This window comes from Bicyclus anynana, chromosome Z (assembly GCF_947172395.1).
Source record: "Bicyclus anynana chromosome Z, ilBicAnyn1.1, whole genome shotgun sequence".
NCBI lineage: Eukaryota > Metazoa > Arthropoda > Insecta > Lepidoptera > Nymphalidae > Bicyclus > Bicyclus anynana.
In genome coordinates this window covers 19,623,799-19,642,803 of record NC_069110.1, presented here as the reverse complement: position 1 = coordinate 19,642,803, position 19,005 = coordinate 19,623,799, and the positions used below count along the sequence as shown (strand labels likewise).

At 38.9% G+C, this 19,005-nt stretch overlaps 2 protein-coding genes across 3 annotated transcripts in view; both read right to left on the bottom strand.

Moving 5' to 3' along the window:
* Positions 1–19,005, bottom strand: part of LOC112054302 (PAN2-PAN3 deadenylation complex subunit PAN3) — a 40,775-nt gene that overhangs the window by 4,175 nt on the left and 17,595 nt on the right. Inside the window, exons 11-18 of the mRNA XM_052890809.1 lie at positions 18,353–18,580; positions 14,829–14,983; positions 10,566–10,687; positions 7,618–7,714; positions 5,872–6,008; positions 3,480–3,555; positions 2,626–2,741; positions 539–701 (exon numbers count right to left, since the gene is read on the bottom strand). Coding sequence (XP_052746769.1) covers positions 539–701; positions 2,626–2,741; positions 3,480–3,555; positions 5,872–6,008; positions 7,618–7,714; positions 10,566–10,687; positions 14,829–14,983; positions 18,353–18,580 — 1,094 coding nt within the window. The remainder of the gene's footprint in view (positions 1–538; positions 702–2,625; positions 2,742–3,479; positions 3,556–5,871; positions 6,009–7,617; positions 7,715–10,565; positions 10,688–14,828; positions 14,984–18,352; positions 18,581–19,005) is intronic.
* Positions 1,718–19,005, bottom strand: part of LOC112052913 (locomotion-related protein Hikaru genki) — a 361,983-nt gene continuing 344,695 nt past the window's right edge. For both annotated transcript variants that reach the window (XR_008252309.1, XR_008252310.1), the window contains one exon: positions 1,718–1,914. The gene's annotated coding sequence lies outside the window, so the exon portion shown is untranslated. The remainder of the gene's footprint in view (positions 1,915–19,005) is intronic.

The following is a 19,005-nucleotide window of genomic DNA, read 5'->3' as shown; positions in this document are numbered from 1 at the left end:
CATAACTTAAGGCAATTTTATTGCAATGATCCCTACTACGAGTATCACTCTTTAAAAGGATCGCTATAATAGCATGTGATGACGCATGGAAGGCTGACATATGCGGATCCCAGGGGCCTGTAGCCTACAAACGCTAACGCTTCAAGAATTAAAAAAAATATGAGAATGACATTCACTATCGATCAAGTTGTCGATTTAATCTGTCATTACCATGCATTTCGTAGTTTTCGAAGCGTTAGCGTTTGTAGAAAAACAGCGACAGGCTCAGTATAGTTGTGTACATCAAGCGCGTTCTACCATAAGCTGTATCATCGCTTACTGTGAAGCATGATTCCAGCCTATATAATGTGAAAAAATGGATATTTTTTTTATTCTTTACAAGTTACAATCCCACCTGATGGTAAGTGATGATGCAGTCTAAGATGGAAGCGGGCTAACTTGTTACGAGGAGGATGAAAATCTACACCCCTTTCCGTTTCTACAAGAAATCCACCGGAACGATAAACCAATGGATATGGGCAAGAAGACGAGCGTTTACCTTGGTATTCGTCCCGGCATCGAGGTTGGACAATGCGAACGCTAGATGTGCCTGGTCCAGCCACGGCCTGCCGTCTGGAGTCACGGAGTGCAAAACGTAATCCCGGAAGAGTTTCAACATGTATCTGTCGCCCGTTTCCGACCAGGTTACATCCGTGTTCCATCTGAAATTGGGAAATGCAACATATCAGTTCAATCAATCCAGTTAGGTAGGTCCAATTTTGGGAAGGAGGTAAACTGCCGAAACCAACTCGGTTGGGCAGCGTTTGGGAAACTGCGCGATATCTTTTCGTTCAAAATTCCTGTGCCTGAAGACGAAAGTCTTCGAACAATGCGTGTTGCCAGTGATGACCTTCGGATCCGAGACTTGGTCGCTAACTGTAGCCCTCATAAAAAAGTTTAAAGTCACTCAGCGGGCGATAGAGCGAGCTATGCTTGGGATTTCTCTGCGTGATCGAATCAGGAATGAGGAGATCCGCAGAAGAACCAAAGCCACTGATATAGCTCAGCAAGTCGCGAAGCTGAAGTGGCAATGGGCAGCCCACATAGTTCGAAGAGCCGATGGACGTTGAGGTACCAAGGTGCTGGAATAGCGACCCCGCACCGGAAAGCGCATTGTTGGTCGACCCTCCACTAGGATACTGCCGGCTGACCACTGGATACTCGCAGCTCGAGACCGTTTTGTTTGGAAGTCCATGCAAGAGGCCTGTCTCCAGCATGATGATGAAATATCAGGGCGTTTGTTGACAGCAGAGAGATTCCGGTTCCTGTTAAAACCCGACCGAACAGTTTGCGTTTCTGACACCCCATTCACACAGCAGACCAGTTTTGTGCAGGATCCCGGTTTCTGCAGAATCCCGTTTTCCCGTCCCGTAAAAAGTGGGATTCCGTTTAATCTCACATAAATTTCATCCTAATCGGTTAAGCGGTATGGCCGTGAAAAAGTAACAAACAGACAGACAGACTTACTATAGCATTTATAATCTATATCTATACTAATATTATAAAGAGGTAAAGTTTGTAAGTTTGTCACATTCTTTAAATGGGGTAATCTTCGGAACTACTGGTCCGATTTTAAAAATTCTTTCACCAGTAGAATGCTACATTATCGGGGAGTGCTATAGGCTATATTTTATATTGGTATTATATATATTATTATATATATATATTATTGTATTTTATATTGGTATTATATATATTAGCCGAGTTATCACAGTTTTTGTCATACAGGTCGGACTGAAAATCCTCTTAAACAGACTTATTCGCATGCGCTGCCTTAACTATTGTGTAAAATTGAAATTAATGTATGGAGACTTTATGTATCTTTAAAAGTTCTACAAAAAAGTCCGGGACACCATATATCTATCTTCTATATACCTTTTGTGTTTTAAAAGGTTTACGTCATTATTTATACAACTAAACTTTAATCCTTATTAAAATAAATTATTTAATAATCACAAGGTTAATATGGAGATAAGATTTGCCCTTTACAGTATGTTATTAGTTAAATAGTTTTGGAGATAGTACAAAATTTCTAAAAGACGCAGAAATTCCGCTATATGACGCTCGGCGCTTTCATTTACGTAGTGAATATGGGGATCAAACATAGCCTATGACACTCGCGGGTGTAGGTATGGTAGGGGTAGGGTTTGGGTAGGGTAGGGGTAGGTTTGGGGTAGGGTAGGCGTAGGGTGGGGTAGGGTAGGGGTATGGTAGGGTAGGGTTAGGGTACCCCACGCACAACGGCCAATCAAATGGCTAAGTGCGGAAACGGCCCAGAATAAAGAAGAAGGGTTAGGGAACGGGTAGGGTAGAGGTAGGGGTTGGGTAGGCTAGGGGTAGGGTTGGGGTAGTCGTAGGGTAGGGGTAGGGTAGGGTAGGGGTAGTAGTAAAGTTGACATCGAAATTTACGCGAACGAAGTCGCGGGCGTCCGCTAGTAACATATAAAAATTAATCCATATATCCCTTGGTCACGTCATCACGCGTGAACACCTGGACCGATTTCACTATATTTTTTTTGAAGTATTTGTTATCGTCAGGAGAAGCTAGGGGTAGGGTAGGGGTAGTTGTAGGGGGGGTATACTCACTCGGGCCTCTCGTTGACGGAGCCGAGCATGGCCAGCGTTCGCAAATGTCGCCCGTTGTCCAGTTCGCGGGTGAGTTGCTGCTCTAGAGCATCCGCTCTCCGCTCCAGAGATTCCACCTGGTTTAGATTTACATTCCATTCAATCTGAGGGCCCAGTGGCAGTTTGATACTGTTACTGTCACGTAACGTAAACGCGAATTTCTAAGGAATTGAAACAGCGCCATCTAGTGGCACTACTGCACAACTGTTTCAATTCCATATAAATTTGCGTAAACGTCAACGCGATGGTAACAGTATGAAAATATTGAAAACTCCCACTAGGCACACAGTTCTTTGTTAGACGCAAACTTGTATACATCATTATTACCCATATTCGGCTCACTGCTGAGCTCGAGTCTCTTCTCAGAATAAAAGGGGTTAGCCCAATAGTCCACCACGCTGGCCCAATGTGGATTGGCAGACTTCACACAAGCAGAGAAGTAAGAAAATTCTCTGGTATGCAGGTTTCTTCACGATGTTTAATTTATTAAAATGCACAAACACAACTGCAAAGTTGGAGGTGCATGCCCCGGACCGGATTCGAACCCACACCTTCCAGAATCGGAGGCAGAGGTCATATCCATTGGGCTATAATCACTCACTTGTACTAATTGAAATCCTACATAATGTACACAATGTATATTATAGTTTGGCAAGTTCATTGATGACACTCCCATGATATGCGGGCGACGGGAGGGGAAGGACTGCGTGGGTATGAAGTCGTGCGCGCAGGGCCTCGTTACCCCTCCCGGCCCCCGCGGACCATCGGCAGTGTTACGAACGAATTTGCCAAGCTACAGCAGCTCGTGCACTCACCTGGTAGTAGAAGCGTCCACCGATCATGGGCATCAAGTCTGTGACCGACCGTATTGTGATTTCCGAAAGTAAATACCTGCCAACAGTTGGAATATTAGTATATGTATATTAGTTTGTATATGTATATTAGTTTTTATTCACACATCTTTATATTGCAATAAAAAATGTATTGACTTCCTATTTAGCTACTGTACTGTTAAAAAATAATTTGTTTATGAAATTTGTACATGTAAACATTCATCTGTATTAATATTAGTAAAGATTTAGCTTAAGGTATAAACTGTAGCACTTTTGTATAATAATAAATAAAATAAATAAATAAATAAATAAATATTAGTATTAGTTACTTTGTTAATAGAATTAAGTTTTATAATTATACAGGGTGATTCGGTCTTTAGTGCGGATATTTTTTTTCGTGGTTCTGTATCATTAATAGAATATAAATCTACAAACAGTTCGATACATTTTATGTAATTTTTTTTTTTAATTTATGTCTCTAAAATAACAAAATAATGTACATATTATTACTAAACAAGATATATTCAGCTTAAAAGTGATCTGGTGACGTCCTTTAGGTATCAAACGAAAATAAAATAAACGCACAATAGGGTGATCCTAAAATTCTGTTCAAAAGTAAATAACTTTAGCTAACGATAATTTTGTTATTTTTGAGTTAAAAAAAAAAGAAAAAATACGTGATCATTAAATTTTGTTTATGTACAAAATATAAAAATATCCGCACTAAAAAAAATTTCTTCCTGTATATAACTAGCGGACACTCGCGACTTCGTCTGCGTGGTAATCAATAAAAAATAACAACCCCTATTTCACCACTTTAGGGATAGAATTTTAAAACTCTCCAATCACACTATATTTAGTAATGTTTTTATGATTTATGAACAAATTTTTAAAACTATAACTCCAATTACGAAGGACTGTCCATACAAACTTTCGACCCCTTCTATTTTTATTTTAGGATCAAAAAGTATAATTTGTATTTTTTACAAATCCCGCAGGAACCTTGGACTTTTCCGGGACAAAAAGTATCCTATGTTCTGCTCCAAAGACCTATTTATCTCTATACCAAATTTGATCCAAATCGGTTCAGCAGTTACCGTGAACACGTAACAGACAGACAGACTTACTTTCGCATATACAGGCTGCTCGGGAGTAATTCCCATAACTAAATTCTTTAAAGAAAATAATTAAAATTGTCTAAGGAACATGTGTTCTTAAATGAATATTTTCGGAGTAAAAAATATTTCTTTTTTAAATTGTGTCCCTTATAACGCATCCTTATATTATGACCTAGTCAAACTTATTCATTGATAAATATCATGAAGTAGCTTACTAGAGAAGTGCACTCTGCACTTCTCTAGTAAGCCAGTTGCAATATCTCGTCGATATTGGCAGTGTTACCACTACGATTACGTATTTAAAAATGCAAGCATAGCATAAAGGCGTGTGTTAAATGGATAGTCGGAATTTTTTTATATAAAAAAAATAGTTATTCAGTTCGACTTCTATAAGTGTACTTGTCAACACCTTGAAGTTATGGGAAATACTCTCGAGCACCCTGTATAACATTAGTATAGATATAGATAGCGCTGAGCTAGCAAATTAAGTTGTTTTGTAAGGATAGCTTTAAGACTAAGTTAAGACTAATAAATAAATAAATAATCATTTATGTGATGACGCTCGCGACATTACAATTATGTTAGATAATTACAAATTCAATAAAATTGATTGCAAGATTGCAATTAAAGAGTATGCAGACCTGGCCAATTAGGGTAACCTCAACCAGCCCAGCCAGAGATCGAACCCAGGACCTCTTATAAGTCCACCGCACATACCACTGCGCCAAGCAGAAACGTCCCAGTATTTGGGCTTATAGCTTGGCAAGTTTGTTGATGACACTCCCATGATATGCGGGCAACGGGGGTGAAGCCTCAATAGCTCACAGGGGTGGTGGTTCGATCTCCGCCCCGATGGTCTATTGTCGTACCCACTCCTAGCACAGTCTTTCCCGACTTTTTGGAGGGGAATGGAATATTGGTCATACTAGCTGACGTCGCGCGGTTTCACCCACGTGGTTCCCGTTTCCGTAGTAATACGGGGATAATATATAGCCTTTAGCCTTCCTCGATAAATGGGCTATCTAACACTGAAAGAATTTTTCAAATCGGACCAGTAGTTCCTGAGATTAGCGCGTTCAATCAAACAAACAAACAAACTTCAGCTTTATAATATTAGTATAGATTATAAAAGATAAAGCAAATATTCTTTTCAAAATAAAAGAAATAGCGGGAACGAAGCAGTGCGCGGGTCTGAAGTAACGCGCGCGCGGGGCAGAGGGAAAGACTGCGCGGGTATGAAGTCGTGCGGTACGTACACTATGAAGTTGTTGAGGTCCTCGGAATAGCTGCGACGCACAAAATCCAGGCAGCGCGACAAGTTGTCCACCTGGGGAGAACGACACGCCAGCGCCAAGGCAAGTCGCCCCAACGCCGTCAGGTCGTCTTGCTGCGCCTGCAACAACAAAAAACGAAGTCTACAATGAAACTGCGAAAACGAAGTCTTCAATGAAACTGTGAAAACGAAGTCTTCAATGAATACAATAGGCTAGTTGACACTTTTTTCCAATGGTCTTAAATAGTTCATTATTCGTTCTATTAGACTGAAATTTTATTTTTTTTGAGACGTGATTACATGAACTTTTAGTTTTTAAATATGTTTTTGACAATACGAGCCAAAACGCCTGTCGGCCATGATGGTCTATATTTCAACTACGACGAAGTCACTTTAATAAGTCCCATACAAATGGAGCGTTTGACAATAATATTATAGTCTGTTTTTTAATTCCGTAGAATTCTGACACCCCTATTCCCGGATGTCAGTCACTTTTGAAATTTAGTTGTCACAGACCTTTTTTCTGCGTGTTTTTTTTTTTCATCAAACCAAGCTTTTAAAATCATTCATAGTACGAAAAAATATTTTACCTAAATTTATTACGGAAAAGTAATTTAAATAAGGAAAATTCAAATAATGCACACTTTAAATCAAAATAAATAAATTGATTTATTTAATTACATTCATTCATACATTTTCATAAATTAAATTTCATTTTTAAAACCGACAGAATAAATTTCGTTTTAGTTGAACTGGTCATCTTTTTTATGGGAACTGTTTTACATATAGAAACACCGGAAACGGAAGTATAAATGTCAGAATTCTACGGAATTAGTAAATGGACTATAGTTAACAATTAGTTCGACGTTTAGTACATCAAGTGTGTTAGTGACGTCACAAAATGGACGACAGCGTTTTTGACGTTTGGATTTTTTTTTAAAAATACGTGATATTTAAATTAAGTTTTAAAAAAATCCTTACTTTTATTAATTGATATAGATTTACCCGAATGTCTCATAAAAATCAATATAGTCAAACCTAGTCATCATCCCCATTTGTCCACGTCGCAAAATCCGTTCTTAATGTAAAAAATAAGATATCTAGTCTAGTGGGCGGCCGCTAACAGATTACACTAGCTAACACCGCGCGATTTTACCCGCACGGTTATCTTTCCCGTAGGAATACGGGGTTAATATAAGGCCTATAGCCTTCCTCGATAAATGGGCTATCTAACACTGAAAGAATTTTTCAAATCGAAGCAGTAGTGCCTGAGATTAGCGCGTTCAAGCAAACAAACAAACAAACTCTTCAGCTTTATAATATTATAGTATGTGTAGAAAATGCGGTTGAAAATGCGAAAGGCGGTCATGTGTAGTTTTCTACACATGACCGTCAAACTTCAGCTGAAAGAAGGCACCTAAAGATGAGTATAGATGACGATGACAAGAGCCGTGATAGCCCAGTGGATATGACCTCTGCCTCCGATTCTGGAGGGTGTGGGTTCGAATCCGGTCCGGGGCATGCACCTCCAACTTTCCATTTTAAGAAATTAAATATCACGTGTCTCAAACGGTGAAGGAAAAGCAATTTTCTTAATTCTCTGCGTGTGTGAATTCTGCCAATACGCATTGGGCCAGACTATATAAGTCGGACAGAGGTCGAAATAGGTCTCAGCAGTGAGCAGAATACAATGATGAATGATAGATGACGAATATAGAAGTGTGGTTACCTGAGAAACATCAACTTCGCCTAACATATCGCCGATACCACACCAAGACACACGCACGCGGTAACCAGTGACGATCACCTTAGAAGGCTCCAGGGTCCTGTGGAAGATCAGACATTGTAGACTTTGTCGAACGCGCGGCGCACCGAACGCGTGCAAGCGATTCCTAATGTACGGAGTTACTCTTACAAATACCGTGCCACGGTAAAACACTGTATCTAAAAAATTGATCTTTGAAAAATCGTAACACTGTCTCGTTGTATCAAAAATCACTATACTATAGATTGGTTACTACAAATCACCGCAAAAAGTGATCCGAAGTTAGCTACACCCTTAAGTGTACACATGCACCATTTTGTATTTAAAAAAAAAAAAAAATTGCCATATTTTTTACAATATGATCAATATTCCCATTCCTCTCCAACTAGTCGGGAAAGACTGTGCTAGGAGTGGGTACCACAATAGACCAACGTGGTGAGTATTCAACCACCACCGACGCCTCAGCGGCAACCAACGGCAGTCGACTGCAGTCGGCGATGTCTCGGCGGCAACCAACGGCAGTCGTCGACGTCTCAGCGGCAACCAACGGCAGTCGACTGCCGCCGAGAGTCACCGACTGCAGTCGTCGGTAGTGTAAATGAACACTTAAGTAAATTTTCCAAATTTGTCCGCCTCAATTTTGATGCGCTAGCGCCCCATCTCTAATATAAAATATCATTGAGGTTTAACCACGAGCGAGGAATTCATTTACAGTGTTACAAAGCACTGTCTGAAGATACATTGTAATGTCATGGCACAATAGAAAGACGACAACGAACAAGCGATTCCAGGGCGAGCCAGCGCCAAGCCAAACCACACCGTAAGCTAAGCGAAGCGAGCCAATTGTTTAAGTTCCAATTGATTCGTGTGCAAGTAATTCAATACTTGCACACGAATGCATACAATACACGTAATGAAGATTATAAATATGCATTGAAATTACAAAAATGTGGTGTTAGCAGCACGTCCGGTTCGGTGTTAGTTGAACAAAACCTTAACTGTTAGCAATTTCTAACATAAATCAAGATAATAACCACGAATTACGTTATAGTGCATAGTAAAAATCATACTCACCTTACGATTATTAATAGGCTAGGTCAGGGGTTAGCAACCTTTTGAAGAGCCAAAAATTACTCTTAACAAAATTTTGCGTATTGAACTAAAAAGCTATATACTATACAGCGAAAAAAGCCACAGGTTGCCGACCCCAGAGCTAATGACTAGGAGCGTCTGACAGGCCATAAATACTGAGACAGGCCATAAATCCTGTGACAATAAAACTAGCAACACTATTAGATTTGAACTTTGTACCTGCCATTCTAGTACGAATATTTATTGTTTTTCACGCTAATCCGTTAAATATTCTTGTGATATTCCACATATTATATATATATATATATATATTAATCTATATATCACTTGGTCACGCCATCACACGTAAACGGCTGACCGATTTCACAATTTTTCATGTGTTTGTTATTGTCAGGATAAGGTTCTTATGACGGAAAAAAAAAATTGATGGGGTAGGGGTAGGGTAGGGGTAGTGAAAATTTGACACGTGGACGAAGTCGCGGGCGTCCGCTAGTATGTTAATAACATGACGTGAAAATATGATAATTTCATTGACCATAGAACACGTACAAAACGTTTTGGCTCTTCGTTAGTAATGTGCCATCACCAAGACTAGCCTTTAGCCAACGTGATTATTAAGCAGCGTTGCTGAATTTATCAGAGATTGGCTTCATTTACTACAGATTTTAATGAATGAATTAACGAATGAACGTTTATTTGTACACATACAATGGGGAAGATGACCGTTTTTTAAATTGTATATAAATTAGGAGTATACTAATAGTAAAGCAATTTTGTAAAAGGAATAGGGTATCTGCGATCATTACTTTCGGAGCTACAGGGATTTAAAGAGTCAGATTTGCGGCGCTGCCGCGGATCCCTGAAAAACGCCCCATAAAAAGTGGCACGAACTAATGACGTCGTAGGTAATGTAATGATCGTTAGATTTGTATGTGCGTTCAGACAATATTACTAATATCTTTGTTATTCGTGCGTTTATGTTTATAGTTCAAATATTAAAAAATGCTACTTTTAATGTAAGGAAGCTAAAACTGTATGAATTTTCATCTAATTACGATAAAATATTTTTAATAGATTTTGAAATTTTATAATCTTATTTATTTTGCAAATATCCAGACAATATTTGCTTTTTATGTATAAATTAGTTAACATTGACCATATTTACCAGAATGTATCATAAAAATAAATATATTCAAACCTAGTCATCATCCCCATTTTACAAATCGATTAATCGTCTTAAAGATACCACTAATAAATATCCATAAAGCGTGTTTTAAACGCCATGAATATCTGTGACTACTAAAACACCCCGAAGATATATTTATACGAAGAATGGCAGTGCCGGTTTCGCAAAATTGTGCGCGTTCAAACCGGTCACAAAACAGAAAATTTTAAATGGGCTTCACATTTTTAAATATTTTGTGACGTGTAACAATATTTGGGCCAAGACTATATATTAGATCCTTACTTACGAAATTGGCGTTTGATAAAATTGTCAGCTATCATATTGATTTTGGGAATGAAAATTAATTAGATTCAAGTTTTATTAAATGCCGTGGCTAGTTTCCACAGGCAAGTGATTTAACGTGTTGAAACCGAAAGGGGTGTGGATTTTCATCCTCCTCCTAACAAGTTAGCCCGCCTCCATGTTAGCTTGCATCATCACTTACCATCAGGTGAGATTGTTAAGGGTTGAGTTAAGTACGCCAATTTTACAAGTAAGGAGCTAATAAGCGTGCTCACCTGACAATCTGCAGAGACTGCTGCCGCGGCTAGGCGATGTCATCATCCGTGCCCGAGCGAGCTGTGGGAGTGAATACCTGCAGGCGAGGCCAGCGCTGTGTATTTCTCGCAGCGCGGCGGTCAACTGGATGAACACGTTCCACAGGACCTGCTCAGGCAGCAAAGCGCCGCAGATCTCGGCGCGGAGCAGCGTATTTTTCTACACGGCAAACACCGCAATATAGTACAAGGTCGGAATTAGAAACGACCTTCACCTATCTGTTTATTGGATGAAGTGTTTATGTCCAATATAGTGTGTGTATTTTTTTATTCTCTAGAAGTTAGCCCTTGACTACAATCTCACCTGATGGTAAGTGATGATGCAATCGAAGATTAAAGCGGGCTAACTAAGTATAACTCCTTTCGGTTTCTAAGACATAGTAGCGAAACGCTAAATCGCGTGGCGGTACGTCTTTGTCGATAGGGTAGTAATTAGCCACGGCCGGAGCCTCCCACCATCCAAAAGTGTTAGAAAATATATTGCGAGTAGGTAAATATTTTGCCTAAATATCGCCTGCCCAAACTATTTTCAGTGTCTGTGGACTACCCACTATGTGCAGACTATACTAGTATAAATATACGTCAAACACAAAAGGGCGGGTTCAGTCGTAAGACGGTGACGGACGTTGCCTTAGCTAAGTGTGTCAATAAACTGTAGTACATAAACACAATAGAGTTAATATAATAATGGTACGAGAGGATACTACACTATCATTGATAATAGTTTGGACAGGAATTTTTAATACATGTCGAGTAATCCCCAATTTGCCCGAGTGGTTCAATGCTGGTGCTTCACGATAATATCGGATAATATATCCCTAAAGGTGCTGATAGACTTGAGCATTCACTTGTAATGAGCATTCGTGCGAATGTTACGTCATAGAAAAATACGAGAACATTTTAGCGAACATTCTATCGAGCGTTCTGACGAGCAGATTTGCTTGGAATGGAAACATCGAAAAGAGCGTTCGCTAGAAATTTTCGTAGCAATATTTTTGGCTCTATGCTTGGCTCGGCTCGTTGTTTAGTTCGACAAATATAAAACCAGAGAATGCTCGATGTTCTGTTACAAGTGAATGCTGCTTTATAGACCGGAGAAATGAATACTAGCCGATAGTACCAGATTGCACCGAACTAACCAATTGCATGCAGCATTTACTCGCAATATGTTTTGTAAAATACACACACTAAAGGACAACAGGCACCAAAATATGCAAACTATTAACCTAAAGCTGTTACGCTTCAATATCTCATCTAAATAAAATTAAAAGTGGGGCCTATCTTGACAATTTAAATTCAGTTTGGGCAATTTTTCACAAACCGGTCGGATTGTGCCCAGTGTACGTTGACATGAAACATTTTTCATCCATTGAACAGATGGGTGAAGGTCATTTCTAATTCGGATCTTAGACTAAAACATTCAGTCACATTAGCACACCCAGAGGATTGAAGCACAGACAGGAAGTACACCTAAAGCTGACGTGAAAACTGAACTGAAAGTTAATGGATTTTGATCACTAATTGTTTGTTCAATGTGGGATAGTGCGCGTATGACGTTAGTAATATAATATGTATGACGGCTAATATCATTTGGAGAGCGACTGCCAATTATGCTGCAGTTTAATCACATATGCCTGCACAAAAATATCGATAACGATACTCCTCATATAGACTATACAAAATTCATGCCCAAATGTTTTTTTCTCAAATTTTCTTTTTATACACTTTGTAGACGTAAATAATATACATACCCATACCAAATTTTAGCTTTCTAGTTGTAACAGAGACTGAGTTATCTTATTGACAACTTTACTATTTTAATTAACAACGGAATCATTATGCAACTTTCTACTATTACTATTTAAATAGCAAATGCTAGTTAACTGTTATAGTTTTTCTTGTAATATCACTATATATCCTATACTCGTGAATTTTTTCACGTATAAGTAAACAACTGTTTAGCCAGTAGAGGGCAGCTTTGTAGTAATAATAGTCTCTGCGCTAAACTACAGACGGACGGACGGACAGACAGGCATGGCGAAACTTTAAGGATTCCTTGTGGACTGAGGAACCCTTATACATACGTCATTAATACTGCATAGATTTCAGATCGCTTTTTACTTTTTACTTATTAATTTAATCTTTCTTAATTTCTAATTAAAATGACTTTTGCAAGTCTGTGAAACCTGCCACGCGCACCGTCCTACATGGTGTATATATACATACATATATAATATATATATTATAATTTATTGCTACATTGATAATGAAATGAGAGAAGGAGACGAATATAAAAACGGTATGTAACTTGAAAGCTAAAGTTATATACCGTTTTCTAACTTTGGTGTCTCTTTGACACACGTATTTATAAGTTTTTTTTAACCTGAATGGTGTTTTAATTATACATTCTTCAACCATATCCAATATTACTATTTGTAATATATTAAATTATATTCAATCAGATAATTTAAAATTAAACGTGACATACAAGTAATATCTCCTTCAGTAAATTTAATAACATTTATCCATCGCATGCACAATTTAAAAATGATTTGTGATGAATATTTTTAAAGCGATGTGACACCATTATGTACTAAACGGCATACTACATATATTTCTATTCTGAAACATAAACAAAGAGTCTCTTTCTTAAGTCAGGTTAATAACTACATGATGATAGCGTAATGAAACAGAATAAATGAAATGTGAGTCTGGCTGAAAACTTATAAAACGGCAACCGCTTAGGTTGCAAAGGAATAGGCATTTTCTAGTCAAGGCAGTCCAATGTTAGACCTCATAATAACTTTTTCTCAAACATTCTTGAAAATTTGAGCATTATTTTGACGACCTTTTTCAAAATAAATCGAACTTGCTGTATTGATCGAGCAGCGGCCGGCAATAGTTGTATAAACATCCATATCCGTCGTGTTTAGCGGCCAAATAAAGTACCTACTATGTAAAATCATATCTGTCGTGCAATTTAAAAATGGAACGATCTTCTTCTCCGCAACAATGGCGACCAAAGAGGTAACATATCAAAGGTTTAATTTAAATTTCCAACTGGCTTGGACATAGAAAGCTGTTTAGTTAAAAAAATATATTGTTCGTCAACTTCGTCATTGGTTTTAAAATAGTATTAATTAACTCAAACCGACATATTTTCCTGAAAATCCACATTAAATTTCAAGAATTGTAGGTACAGGTGTATTTTCAAATAAAAGTTCTGAATTATACTACTTAGTTTAATTTCCGCGCATATTTTGAGAAAAGTAATATACAACCCTTGGCCACAACTACTTATTAACTTGGCATTGATGGACTTACGCATGTGTGGCTCGGCTTCGCCTCGGTCCACATTCACACGTTCAATCCATCAATGCCTGTCTTGCCGGCCGCTGCAGCAATGCACTATATATTTTTTTATTCAATGTCAAGTCAGACTATTTCATCTTATGTTAAGTGGCAACAGAGTTGTTAAGGATTTAGAGTACACAAATTTATTCTTTTCATAGCTGACGTCTACCTTGGTTTCGCTCGGCGGTACGTCTTTGCCGGCAGGTAGGAGCTACGGCTGGTGCCACTAGACCAGATAAAATTTAAAAATTATATTTTCCTGAACAGTCCTGAGCTAGGACAGGTCCTCGTAACTTTAATTTTAAGTTTTCGACTATTATTACCACCAATAAATTAATTTCAACTATGACATAACTTGACTTTCCAAAAGTGCTTCTAAATTAATTGTAATAAATGAATTCTGATTTTTTTGAATTTTTGACCTCAACACTACCAACTGCGTCAGAGTATAGAGCGAGCTTATTAATGATTATTTATCTATCATTTATTTATGTCCTTTTTTTGATATTATTAAGATATTATATTTAATGATATTATTATGCTAAATAGATACCTAACACACTCATACGTCTCATACAAAACATTTCGTTCGTTTCATACTTCAAGCTACCACGCAACAATTGTTTGAATTTTGGTGATTTTAAAAATCGAGTTCGAATGAAAGAATGTTTCTTCCAATATGCATACATAACGCACACACGTATAGCTATTAGTTAAATAGCCATAAGTATTAAGTCTGAAGTCAGTCGTAACTAAGCCTTGTAAGTGCATACGGATTTTCTTTAAAAACCTTTCCACTACCTGCATGCGGAATCAAATTTTAATGCATTAATCACTGATTAACCATAAAAAAACGGAACAACTTACAAGTTATCATTTAGAACTTTAAACTGTTTCTATTTGTAAATTTGATTGGAGTTTCCAACGGTTCGAGGGGGGCGACCCACCTGGTGGGTGTAGGGCCGCGGCGCGTCCGGGTCGGCCGAGAAGGGGTCGTGAAAGCGGGGGGCCTGCTCCGCGCCCGCGCCCGCCGCGCCCACCGACAGGTACTTCTTCATGAGCGTCTCGCCGCCGGGGTGGAAGTCGTACACGAGCACCACGGCTGTGGAGATACATCAAAATCAAAATCAAAAATCAAAAATCATTTATTTCAAGTAGGCTCAGTTTACAAGCACTTTTGACACGTCAGTTGACTATCACAGCCTGTTTATATACGTCGTCGACAGAAATTCAGTTGTTTGATACCTACATATCTTGGATACACGAGTCGGCAGCACTGTTTTTATATTCTTTTACGGTATGCACGCGGCATTATCAAAAGCTTAACAATTGCCGAATTGTACGGCTACGGGTTAATAACTTTAAATATAAAATAAAATAAAAATTTAATTTAAGGAAGTTTTAAATGGTTAAATTAATGAGTAATTTTTTTTCATAATATTTTTAATGGATAATAGACATTGTGTACATTATGTGGGATTTCGGTTAAAGACGAAAAAAATTGATCGGTGTATAGTACGAGATCCGGCATAAGGAATTTACAACCTCATCTATTATTCATTTGTAATAAGAAATAAATGATAGAAAATATTCACATTGACACATTTTACGTAGCTTGCCTAGTTAAATTGCGACCGAACAGTATTGAGTTTTTTTTAATTTGTTTAATCGCCTTCCCTCATTGGTTGATTAAAAGAAATTGTACACTAATTAATAGAATATACCCAAAATAATTAAAAAAGTAAAGTAAAGGCTGCTTTTACACTGCAACTATGGGATTACCAGATATAAATATTTAAATTAATATTATGTAAATTAGTTATGTGTTCATCACATATTTCAATTGAAAGCTCATGTTATGTTTAATTTGATTGAATTAAGTTGCCTTTGATCTAGTTCATGGTTGCCTAGATTTTGTATAAAAATTTGTTTGGCCGCAACTTAACTAGACAACCTATTTGCAATGTGTCACTGTGGCTATCTATCGTCTATTTCTTATCACTAATAAGTAATAAATAACAAATGAGAGTATATATTTCTAATGCCAGATCTTAAGAGCAATAGTAGCGCACTACAAATACAAACACAGAGTAGAGCTTCTCTTTAATTCAAAATAAAGGTCGTATGTATGTATCAAATCTGAAAAGGTTCGGCACCATATCGACACGAGTCGTGAAGTATTTTTTGTACGAAACTCCTTAAAAGAAAGGGATGTAAGTCTCGCGCGTCTCGAGCGAATAATATACAGATTATTAAGCGCATCTCCAGAGATTACGTACGAATAACTAAATTACTATTAACTAAATTAACTTATTACGGGATTACGTTCTATTAACTAAATATTCATTCAGCTTCATATATATATAATGATAATTATTTCACATGAATGTGATAGTAGTAATAAAAGCTTGTTTGTGTTTCTATAAATAAAATATAATTATTATTTACAATATTAAGTTTTACATTAAATAATTAAATTAAATACTAAACTAAAACTTACCTATAAATAAAATATAAAAACAACATTCAAAGCTATTATTTACATCTACTTTATATTTTAATAAAAATTTTAATGTTTTGCTGTTAAGTCAATAATAATGTTTCGAATATTTAAAATGTGACAATGTCATGAAAAAAAAAGTAAATTACCAAAAAGAAATAATATTAAAGAGGTTTTCTTTTTACATCTCCCCCCCTTAAAAAAGAACTTTATCTAAATAATGTTCTCTAATTTATAATTGTTCTCTCATTAAGAACAGGATATAGTTTTGTGATATGATAAAAGTTTGATTCCGCTTTTTTGTGGCCGGTATCAACTTCATAGATTGAATTGGAAATCCTTTGTACAATTTTGAACGGTCCAATTCTTAATTCATCGGTTTTCTTTCTATTTAAACGATTTCCGTTTTCTACATATACTCTATCTCCTATTTTCAATCTATATTCTTGCCTATTCTGGTCGAATATTTTTTTATTATAATTGTGAGATTTTAGTGTGTTTTCCAGCTTTGAATGTTGTTTTATAATGATAATTATTTCACATGAATGTGATAGTAGTAATAAAAGCTTGTTTGTGTTTCTATAAATAAAATATAATTATTATTTACAATATTAAGTTTTACATTAAATAATTAAATTAAATACTAAACTAAAACTTACCTATAAATAAAATATAAAAACAACATTCAAAGCTATTATTTACATCTACTTTATATTTTAATAAAAATTTTAATGTTTTGCTGTTAAGTCAATAATAATGTTTCGAATATTTAAAATGTGACAATGTCATGAAAAAAAAAGTAAATTACCAAAAAGAAATAATATTAAAGAGGTTTTCTTTTTACATATATATCAGCTTCAGCGTTTTCTATGTGCTGTGTGCGCGGTGCGGAAGGAGATGCGTACATCTCGCGCGTGTCGCGGTCGTGCGCGACGAACGCGGTGCGCGCGTCGTGAGCGGCAGGTACTCACATTCGTCTCCGAAGGCGTCGGTGGAGAAGGCTCGGTGGAAGTGCACGATGTTGGAGTGGTCGAGACGCGCCCACACGTCGAGGGTGCTTGGCAGCGCGGGCGAGGTGCGGAAGGGGACGCGCCGCAGTGCGTACATCTCGCGCGTGTCGTGGTCGTGCGCGACGAACGCGGTGCGCGCGTCGTGAGCGGCAGGTACTCACATTCGTCTCCGAAGGCGTCAGTGGAGAAGGCTCGGTGAAAGTGCACGATGTTGGTGTGGTCGAGGCGCGCCCACACGTCGAGGGTGCTTGGCAGCGCGGGCGAGGTGCGGAAGGGGACGCGTCGCAGTGCGTACATCTCGCGCGTGTCGCGGTAGTGCGCGACGAAAGCGGTGCGCGCGTCGTGAGCGGCAGGTACTCACATTCGTCTCCGAAGGCGTCGGTGGAGAAGGCTCGGTGGAAGTGCACGATGTTGGAGTGGTCGAGGCGCGCCCACACGTCGAGGGTGCTTGGCAGCGCGGGCGAGGTGCGGAAGGGGACGCGTCGCAGTGCGTACATCTCGCGCGTGTCGCGGTCGTGCGCGACGAACGCGGTGCGCGCGTCGTGAGCGGCAGGTACTCACATTCGTCTCCGAAGGCGTCGGTGGAGAAGGCTCGGTGGAAGTGCACGATGTTGGAGTGGTCGAGGCGCGCCCACACGTCGAGGGTGCTTGGCAGCGCGGGCGAGGTGCGGAAGGGGACGCGTCGCAGTGCGTACATCTCGCGCGTGTCGCGGTAGTGCGCGACGAAAGCGGTGCGCGCGTCGTGAGCGGCAGGTACTCACATTCGTCTCCGAAGGCGTCGGTGGAGAAGGCTCGGTGGAAGTGCACGATGTTGGAGTGGTCGAGGCGCGCCCACACGTCGAGGGTGCTTGGCAGCGCGGGCGAGGTGCGGAAGGGGACGCGTCGCAGTGCGTACATCTCGCGCGTGTCGCGGTCGTGCGCGACGAACGCGGTGCGCGCGTCGTGAGCGGCAGGTACTCACATTCGTCTCCGAAGGCGTCGGTGGAGAAGGCTCGGTGGAAGTGCACGATGTTGGAGTGGTCGAGGCGCGCCCACACGTCGAGGGTGCTTGGCAGCGCGGGCGAGGTGCGGAAGGGGACGCGCCGCAGTGCGTACATCTCGCGTGTGTCGCGGTCGTGCGCGACGAACGAGGTGCGCTCGTCGTCCAGCGGCTGCAGATCTACGAACCGCTCTATAGACACTGGAATATCTGCAAAGATAAATTATGTTAGACATGCCAATACACGTGTTAAAGCTATCTCCACTAACATTATGTATCTATAGTAATATTATAAAGAGGAAAAGGATTGTTTGTTTGCATTAAATAGGCTCCGAAACTACTGAACTGATTCGAAAACTATTTCACTGTTGGGAAGCTACACTATCCCGGATGCTATAGGCTATGTTATATTTTCAAAAAATTAGCGATCCTTCATATAACTTCAATAATGTAACCCAACGTATAAAAATTAAGTAAAATATTGTTTGCTTCGCGTGCGCTGCAAAAACTCACTGCTGATAGAATAAAATAATGTACTACGACTTCGCAGAACACATATATTTTTACAAAAAGTATCGCGACAGCATAATAATATGTTCAACTATTATAGTCATAACACAATAAGCGTTCTTTTA